We start from the raw sequence: 10,021 nt of genomic DNA, 5'->3' as shown, positions 1-10,021 counted from the left end.
GGTGGGCACCCTAGATAGGATGTCCTCCATCCAGAGATTCCAAGCTGAAAACTACCCTTACTCAACGCCAATTTACCCCAGTGCTGTCCAAACTCGTCTCTCGGGAGATAAACGCCGTCCCCCCTATCGTCCGCTGTTACCATGGTTACCAGACGGCAATATGTCGCGCGTCGCGTCTGATAAGCGCCCTTGACTACCGAAGCGCCAGCCTGTCATGGCCGTCTCCTTAGCGTCGCGCGGTTTCCTTGACGACGAAGCCACGCCCCGCAAAGGAATGGACGGAGGGGGGAAGCAGGCGCGCGAGGGGCCCCTACGCTGGACAGCACTGAGCCTATCCTAAGGGAGTCCTTAGAAGGGGCAAAGTTAGTCGGGAAAATGTAGTTAATAAGTGCGGAACGAAACTTTGTTCAAATTGTAATCCAGCGTAATTGTACGAAGTGTGAAAATAAAGTGAAACTTTTAACCAAGTTAGAGTCTAGTTTTTCGACAGTATCAAAACAGAGGATGCGGCCTGACATCGCATACTCAGGCATTCAGGAACGACGTTAGGTCTTAATCACGTCTCGCGCAATTCCTTTATATGTTATAATAATTTTTATCCGCAACAAGCATTTGTAACAAGTGGATACCGGGCTGCAGAGAACTAAAACGCGCGGGACCTATCGTTAGAACCTGCAGGCTAAGATCTACGGGTGTCTACATAGAAAACGGAGCAGCCAAACTGGCCAAGAATTCTCACTCGATCACGATACAGTTTTACGATCGTCGCGAGGATTCCGTTAATATGAAGATAAATCGTCGATGGTTTAGAAAAGTTACGCTCGACGATCTACCTTTGTGCGAGAGTCTCGACTTTTCGAACGACAGCAAGGATTTTAGAATGTCGGAGAAATAATGAGAGACTTTTTTTTTAAACGAGACATGATTTTTCGTTCTTTCTTTGGTAAAACATTTGAAGAATTGAATCGTATGAACGTTTGAAGAAATCGAATCGTAGAAAGAAATCGAGTTCCTACAGAACGAGTCCTTAATCGCTATTACTCTAACGTTTGGTACTTTCGTGGCGCTGAGAAGGTTTTAGCGTGAGGAACATTCTTTTTAAGATCCATTAATGTTTCTTAGGCGGTAGAGTAAATTGCAATAGAGACGGTAAGAATGGTGGTGGGCATTAATCTTGACGCAGAAATGCAATTTGTAAACGCAACATGACTAGATAGAGTTCGTTTATAATTAATCGGTATATAGATTGATCATTTCTAACATCCATCGTTTGATAAATTGGGCTCATGCCGGGCGAAGCGTCTTGAAATTCTGTGGGTAATAAATTACAGTTCACTCGTACATCTCGGAAGAGTATCCTCTGACTTATTGTTAGAGCTGCCTATCAATCTCACTAAATTCAACATAAATATATCGTTTCGTTTCGCCTAGATTGATACAAGCTTGCTCTGATCGTTCTGATAATAATTTCATCGAAATTGAACTTTCGCTGATTTTTTTTTAATCATCGTTGTCACTTGTAGTAGTATATGTTGCGTGTATGTGTGTGTGTTCCTTTTGCAAAGTTAAAACTTTCACGTATTTTTGCTCTTTTCAATTGTATATCTACGGCTCGTTTAATTACTTAAGTATGTGAAAAGAAAGCGTTTAAGGGCTCTTTGTTTCATTATCGGTAATCGATTTTTTCAGTTCTTTTTTTCTCTTTCATGGAACTCTTTCAACCGTAATCGCGTTTCAAACAAAAGGAGGAAAGCTTAAGGCTTGAGAGAACACGGATAAGAAGGTGTATAAATTAAACTAATTAGTACTTACGAATTCTTCAACCGTGTAATCACTTTCAGCCAAGAATATTTTTCTCATTGGAATGTTATGAATTTTCAAACATCGTGAAATATTTCGACGATTGTTTTCCCTCGAAATATCAATCTGTATTTTCAAGAAAAAAAATTCTTTCGCATATCTTCCTCGTTGAAATATCGTAACTTTCGGAGAGACTATGAATTTCGCTTGACGAAAATACGAATTTGTATCTCCAATGAAAAATCTGTTTCATATGGTTGAAGAATCGATACGTATATTTAATCATTTACGTTGAGTGAAATTTAAAGCTTCACGATCGTACAAGTATTAACATTTTGTTAATCGATATGGAAATAATTGTGGAAGAAATTATATTTAGAATTTCAGTTCTTCATATATCGTTCAACTATTTACAATTAATATATTGATATGTTTTGAAAAATATTTCAACAAATTATTCATATAAATTTCTTTCGTTCATATTTCAGTTCAAATTATATTACAAAAGGAAAAGAATACAATACTAATCTCACTTTTGATCTTTTCTACTATCAACATATTACGTTCCTAGAAATTCGTCTACAGACCTCCCACATTTACGAAATTATTGCACCTCAGAACACATCACAAACAACATTAACACGTACAATAAATACACAATTACAAGTCTCATTTGTAACTCTTCCAAGTACCAACAAGTTCTTACATAATTAACGACCATTTGAAAAAAATAATAATCACAGGCTACACATACTCCAAATCTAAATACATCACACTCTAATTAACGCTATACTTCTCCTCGCATCCAATCCTCATTCAAAAAACCCACCTACGTAATTGATAATCCTTCGAATTTTTCTAATTGAAGAAAAAAACAAGCCTTAATTCGAGAAATTTGCCGATCAAAGTATCTCAACGTTTGTCAATTTCCACGAAGAATTCCCATCAATCAACAAGCCGTTAATAAAGAACAACGAAAGGCCGAAAAGGTAAACGTAAAGTTTGGCGAAGTTCGCGATTATATGAAAGCCGAGTCGCTCGCGTTTCACGCGTCCAAGGAATTCATCGAACAGGCGACGATCGTTATTATCGGATTCCTTAGAAGCTCTCGTCGATTCCTCGGTCTCTGGCAAGGTTGAACACTTCGAAATCACCATCCGGTGCAACTGGTATCTCGGGTCTGAGAGCCACGCAGTCCCGTGGCGAACACTCGACGCGACCCTCCGATCCGCAGCTGCATTCAATGCAGTTTCCGGTCGAGTGCGGAAGTACCTCGCCCTCGCGGTATTCCCTTCCTGCAATCAGAATTTCGTGTCCATCCGGACACGGTATTTTACGTTTCACAGGCTTTTTTCTTTCGGTCATGCATAAGCTGCTTGAAAATGTCTCTGGTGGCCGGGCGAAAGAGTGCAAGTCAGAATTATTCATTTCGTAGAGAAGCACTTTTAATATACCGTAGAATACTTGTACTGTATTTTTGACGTGTACTGTTCGAATCTTAGGTAAAGGGGCGCGAAGGAAGTGAAATTGAGTGGGGGGTAGATCGAGGCGAATCGGATCATTCTCTGTTCGATGGTACGAAAATAATAGTCGAAATGTAGTAAGCTAATTTTCTATTGTAAATTCGTAATTAGTACTGTAGGAACTGACGGGAAAATATTGAGGGACAATAACGGGAATCGAATCCGAGACCTTCGGCTTAGCAAGCCGAAGCTTTGCGCGCTACACCAACCACTCCCCTCTATTCTCCCGTGTCGGTTTCCTATTTTTTTTTGGGTATGGAGGCCCCATACTACAGTACCCATTTAAACTTGGATCTTAATAATAAAGAACAAGGAAAAACTTAAAAATCTTTCTTTTACAAACAAAAATAGAAAAGTGAGAACCCCAAATTTTGGGGCGAATCGGAGAACCCAAGAATCTCTGAGGAAAACTCCAATTTTCACAAATAAATCTCTGAATTAACTTTTAAAAAAGTGTAATTCTCATTTGAATTTTCAAGCTTACCTTTCTATTTTAAATACGGAATTTCTTTATCTTATCACGTATCTTAGATTCGCATCAAAACAATAACATTGGCACGCGTTCGTCTCAATGGCAACGTGTGCCGGCGCTAAACGACGATTTAAACCAATTGATGGGTTTTATTGGATTAGGTGTGGGGCAGAGGGATGACATAATACGGCGATATAACAAACGCGGACTGAATTCTTATTCTGATCCGATTCGCCCCGGTCTACCCTACTATTAGAACCACGAGCAAAGGACAGCAACGTACAGTATATTATCCTGTTTGACACTCTTTTGTCCGCCCACCAGAGACATGGCAACGGGTGTGCAACTGAATTCTCGATTTATACGATCTTTCAGAACGTTTTCAAAAGTATATACAGGCAACCTTCTTATGTTACATGGAAACCGTGTTACAGAAGGGTTGCTTGCATACCCAAAATATGAACGTTATCCAATTACGATAACAAAAGGAAATTAAACGAGGCAAAGGTCAAATAGGCCCGAATTTATTAACAACAAACCGTCTACTGAATTAATTTTCATTGAGAACAGCGATGCAAAGACTTCTAACTGTGAATCGTCGATAAAGAAGGAGAGAGAACGCCGTTATTATGCATCCAAGGACAATTCCCTGTTAATTTCGCCAGAAACGGTGTGATGGAAAAATTCGTGCTATACGAGAGTTGTCCAAGTTAATTACGTTGTGCTATATGGAAACTGTGTCGTGAAAATATTGTTATCGAACTATGAAAACTGTATTGAACGTTATGGAAATTATTTGAAATGGTATACATATTTCATTTCAATGGTTTTCTCAAAAGGAACGGCTAGAAATCGCGGGAACTTTTAGGATGACCTAACAGTTCATCGTGCAAACCGAAAATTTTACGCGATACGTTGACAATTATTTGTTACAAATTTATTTAACGTAGTAATTCAGCTATTTAAAAAAAAAGAAGAAAAACTAATCGTTTTCTTAAACGATCGACAGTCCACGAAATGTTCACTTGTGTTACACGAATATTTAAGTTACCGATGATTCTCGACAGAAATGAGAAAACAACTTCGCCTATTTGCAGAACAATCGTTTATTGGTGGAAATAAAAAAAAATATGTTTCGGACGAGTTCCGTTGCTCTGCATATTCATATCGATTTAACCCTCCCATTACTATCTATAGGTACTCGACGAAGTCACTTACTACACCATCAAATCCTACAGGCACTCAACTTTTATTCCGTAATACACTTATCTTTTCCAACGAGCAAACGATATTCCTAGTATCAAGACGATATTTCTATTATGTAGAAAAGTTTCACAGCCGACAATGACACAGCTAAATTTATCCCACGTAATTCTTTCCATTTCACGTCTTATAATTAGCCGTTCACGAAATAATTATTAAAAAAAATGAAGAAATTTTCATTGTTCTAACAAGCGATGCTGTATCGTGGGAATGGAAATTTCGCGTAAATGTTTGCAACGAGTTGGAGTGTGCTGGAATTTAAAGCGTGACTGACCGGCCCCATAAGAATGCAAATTTTGAACATTGTTTATGATTTTTAGCGATATTTTTCACGACTCTATTGCGTTGTAATAAAAAATGTGAAAAAAATAGAGGAAGTTTTGTTACTTGTGTACATTAACTATATTGTATATTTCGTATGGTTCCGGCAAGCCGAAAGGTTGGACACCCCATGGGCCAGAGCGACAGAGGAGTATTGGGACTCGCGTGAGTACTTTAATCTCGTTGAATCCGTGGATTTAAGGTGTTTTTTCCAGCAACCACGTCGAAAATTTTCCACGTTGTAATATTCAGGATTTTTTTCACGGTCTTTATAACGAATAACAATATCAACTTTTTTCTCACTTGTTAAGGCACTTACGATGCATGCAAAGGAATTTTTTAAAAAGGATTCTAATTGTTTCTTTAACGATGCATCTGGAGGCAAAGATAGCGCTTTCAAAAAGCGATGCCCTCGCTGGCAGAATTGATTTCAGCTCACAGACTCACTCGAAACAAAAAAGTCCAGAAGATTCATAATCAGTGCGAGTACCGCTATCGCAGGTACCACAACTAGCCCCATAAGTCAAAACTGAACAAAATGGCATGCATTCAAAATTTAAGTATCGAAATTTTCCATTTTCTTTTCATTTGTTCGTAAAAAAAAATATGAAATTTCAAACACAGAAATGTGAATTTGACTCCTGCGAGAGACAATAGTACGCAGAATGACATGTTCAAATTTTAGACCGATCGGCTGATTAGTTTCTTTTATTCTACTTCCGCAAGTTGGAAAAAGAACGTTTCGAGAAAAACGCGTTTGAAGTTTGAGTATTAAATTTTCACGTGATACATATTCTTGCGATATACCACTGCAAAACACAGTCACGTTAAAAAGGGTTATACTACTATATTACAGAAAATGACAGTACAATAGAAACAGATAAGCTAAGTATAGTATTGCTCCAAAAGACCGCAAGAACCGAAATACATACTTCGAATTTCGCTTGCAAAAACTAAACAGTACACTCTTGAAGGACACTTCCCAAAATTGCAAAAAACCAAAAAAAAAACACGTTATCCAATTACGATAACAAAAGGAAATTAAACGAGGCAAAGGTCAAATAGGCCCGAATTTATTAACAACAAACCGTCTACTGAATTAATTTTCATTGAGAACAGCGATGCAAAGACTTCTAACTGTGAATCGTCGATAAAGAAGGAGAGAGAACGCCGTTATTATGCATCCAAGGACAATTCCCTGTTAATTTCGCCAGAAACGGTGTGATGGAAAAATTCGTGCTATACGAGAGTTGTCCAAGTTAATTACGTTGTGCTATATGGAAACTGTGTCGTGAAAATATTGTTATCGAACTATGAAAACTGTATTGAACGTTATGGAAATTATTTGAAATGGTATACATATTTCATTTCAATGGTTTTCTCAAAAGGAACGGCTAGAAATCGCGGGAACTTTTAGGATGACCTAACAGTTCATCGTGCAAACCGAAAATTTTACGCGATACGTTGACAATTATTTGTTACAAATTTATTTAACGTAGTAATTCAGCTATTTAAAAAAAAAGAAGAAAAACTAATCGTTTTCTTAAACGATCGACAGTCCACGAAATGTTCACTTGTGTTACACGAATATTTAAGTTACCGATGATTCTCGACAGAAATGAGAAAACAACTTCGCCTATTTGCAGAACAATCGTTTATTGGTGGAAATAAAAAAAAATATGTTTCGGACGAGTTCCGTTGCTCTGCATATTCATATCGATTTAACCCTCCCATTACTATCTATAGGTACTCGACGAAGTCACTTACTACACCATCAAATCCTACAGGCACTCAACTTTTATTCCGTAATACACTTATCTTTTCCAACGAGCAAACGATATTCCTAGTATCAAGACGATATTTCTATTATGTAGAAAAGTTTCACAGCCGACAATGACACAGCTAAATTTATCCCACGTAATTCTTTCCATTTCACGTCTTATAATTAGCCGTTCACGAAATAATTATTAAAAAAAATGAAGAAATTTTCATTGTTCTAACAAGCGATGCTGTATCGTGGGAATGGAAATTTCGCGTAAATGTTTGCAACGAGTTGGAGTGTGCTGGAATTTAAAGCGTGACTGACCGGCCCCATAAGAATGCAAATTTTGAACATTGTTTATGATTTTTAGCGATATTTTTCACGACTCTATTGCGTTGTAATAAAAAATGTGAAAAAAATAGAGGAAGTTTTGTTACTTGTGTACATTAACTATATTGTATATTTCGTATGGTTCCGGCAAGCCGAAAGGTTGGACACCCCATGGGCCAGAGCGACAGAGGAGTATTGGGACTCGCGTGAGTACTTTAATCTCGTTGAATCCGTGGATTTAAGGTGTTTTTTCCAGCAACCACGTCGAAAATTTTCCACGTTGTAATATTCAGGATTTTTTTCACGGTCTTTATAACGAATAACAATATCAACTTTTTTCTCACTTGTTAAGGCACTTACGATGCATGCAAAGGAATTTTTTAAAAAGGATTCTAATTGTTTCTTTAACGATGCATCTGGAGGCAAAGATAGCGCTTTCAAAAAGCGATGCCCTCGCTGGCAGAATTGATTTCAGCTCACAGACTCACTCGAAACAAAAAAGTCCAGAAGATTCATAATCAGTGCGAGTACCGCTATCGCAGGTACCATAACTAGCCCCGTAAGTCAAAACTGAACAAAATGGCGTGCGTTCAAAATTTAAGTATCGAAATTTTCCATTTTCTTTTCATTTGTTCGTAAAAAAAAATATGAAATTTCAAACACAGAAATGTGAATTTGACTCCTGCGAGAGACAATAGTACGCAGAATGACATGTTCAAATTTTAGACCGATCGGCTGATTAGTTTCTTTTATTCTACTTCCGCAAGTTGGAAAAAGAACGTTTCGAGAAAAACGCGTTTGAAGTTTGAGTATTAAATTTTCACGTGATACATATTCTTGCGATATACCACTGCAAAACACAGTCACGTTAAAAAGGGTTATACTACTATATTACAGAAAATGACAGTACAATAGAAACAGATAAGCTAAGTATAGTATTGCTCCAAAAGACCGCAAGAACCGAAATACATACTTCGAATTTCGCTTGCAAAAACTAAACAGTACACTCTTGAAGGACACTTCCCAAAATTGCAAAAAACCAAAAAAAAAACAATTTTTCGAAAAGTCTAGACTAAAATACCCCATGAAACGCAGTATGTTTCTCACACTGGGAATACGACGAACACTGGGACACCCGGTACATTATATTCACCGAATTCTCGAGCATTTCCTCGTAGTATTTCTCTGGAGGCATCGTAAAGGCAAGTCAATCAACGATACAACCTCCTAATATCCCCCACCCTCTCGCTGCTTTTGCATGGAAATCAGTTGGCGTGACGCGAGACTAATTGCACTGTAACTCTCTCTCTCTCTCGATTCTAACAGGGAGTAGAATTGAATGGTTTTGCGGCCGCGCAAAGAATCGAACGAAACGAACTGCGACTGATCTATTACCCATCACGAGACACGTAGTCGGCACGGGCTGCGAAGTAGTCGAGTAGGTCGCGTTAATCTCCGCGTATCCCTGTTGCTCGACAGAAGGCTCCTCTGCTGGATCACCGGAAGCTTCCAAACTGTCGACGGCATCCGTGCTTCCCTCCAGCGACGGCGTGTAATTACTTTCTATCGTCGTCGATGGGAGGAACGAGGGGCCGGCGGAAGGATCGGTGCTCGGATTGTAATTCTGCCACCAACAATATACTTCGCCGGCGACGCACAGACAATGAGAGTTCGGGTCGTACGACGGTATCTGGAACGGAAAGAGAAAATTCATACGTGCAGTCTTGTATGGTTTTGCGGGCTCGTTTTTGTGCGCGAGCCAGGGTGGGTTTTGCATGGGCGTGCACGTTGTTAGGCATATGCTTCTGCTTTTTTTCTTTCTTTTTTCTTTTAAATAGAGAGACCTTGGGGAGTGTAGGAAAGAAGGCAGTGTTACACCGTGGTAGACGGAGATAACGTGTCACCGGCGTTCGTAAGTATTGGGATACTTGCTGAGTGTGAAGAATAGCGAGATATAGTGAAGTATAGTGAAATCTACTGAACTTTACTCAAGAGCTACTGAAATTTATTGAAATCTACTGAATTCCTTATTCTACTGTATTTCCTTATTCTGTGATAGGACAAAGTGAAACGAAGTGTTTTGCGAAAGAACACCTTCAATTATCATCCTTCCAATACCGTTTCTGGAAACGGTACAATCTATCTAAGAGTGAAAAGAATAATTATTATTATTGAATAATACAACTGACGGGCTATGCCCTTTTTTACAAACTTATACAGCTAGTACAGACACATTTATACAATATTAATCTACATCGATTATACTTCAGCCATTCTAAGGACTTGTTGAAGATTCCTTTTGAGGGTGGCTACTGATGCATTAAGAAGGTCTACTTCATACATAAGGGAATTGTATAAAGTAGAAATGCGATTTACTGGGTCAGGTATACTGTATTTCGATTTGTGCGTTGGAATAATAATAATAATATGATAACAATCATATCTCCGCTACCTAAACAGAAAAAAATTAGTTTCGTTTTTAATTAGCAAAGGCTAAGTCTGAGCTCGATCAGGAGTTTCCACAGAGCTACGCGTGATCGATTCGCATTC

The 10,021-nt window shown here is 38.4% G+C and overlaps 1 protein-coding gene across 1 annotated transcript in view; it reads right to left on the bottom strand.

The window, feature by feature from the left end:
• Positions 1-2,898: 2,898 nt before the first annotated feature.
• LOC108572564 overlaps positions 2,899-10,021 on the bottom strand; it is a 22,864-nt gene continuing 15,741 nt past the window's right edge. The window contains exons 3-4 of the mRNA XM_017934823.1: positions 8,867-9,161; positions 2,899-3,095 (exon numbers count right to left, since the gene is read on the bottom strand). Of these exons, the coding sequence (XP_017790312.1) occupies positions 2,899-3,095; positions 8,867-9,161 (492 nt within the window). The remainder of the gene's footprint in view (positions 3,096-8,866; positions 9,162-10,021) is intronic.

Source organism: Habropoda laboriosa, unplaced genomic scaffold (genome assembly GCF_001263275.1).
Source record: "Habropoda laboriosa isolate 0110345459 unplaced genomic scaffold, ASM126327v1 scaffold147, whole genome shotgun sequence".
Taxonomy (NCBI): domain Eukaryota; kingdom Metazoa; phylum Arthropoda; class Insecta; order Hymenoptera; family Apidae; genus Habropoda; species Habropoda laboriosa.
The sequence above is the reverse complement of the archived record's forward strand: the minus strand, read 5'-3'. Positions and strand labels throughout refer to the sequence as shown.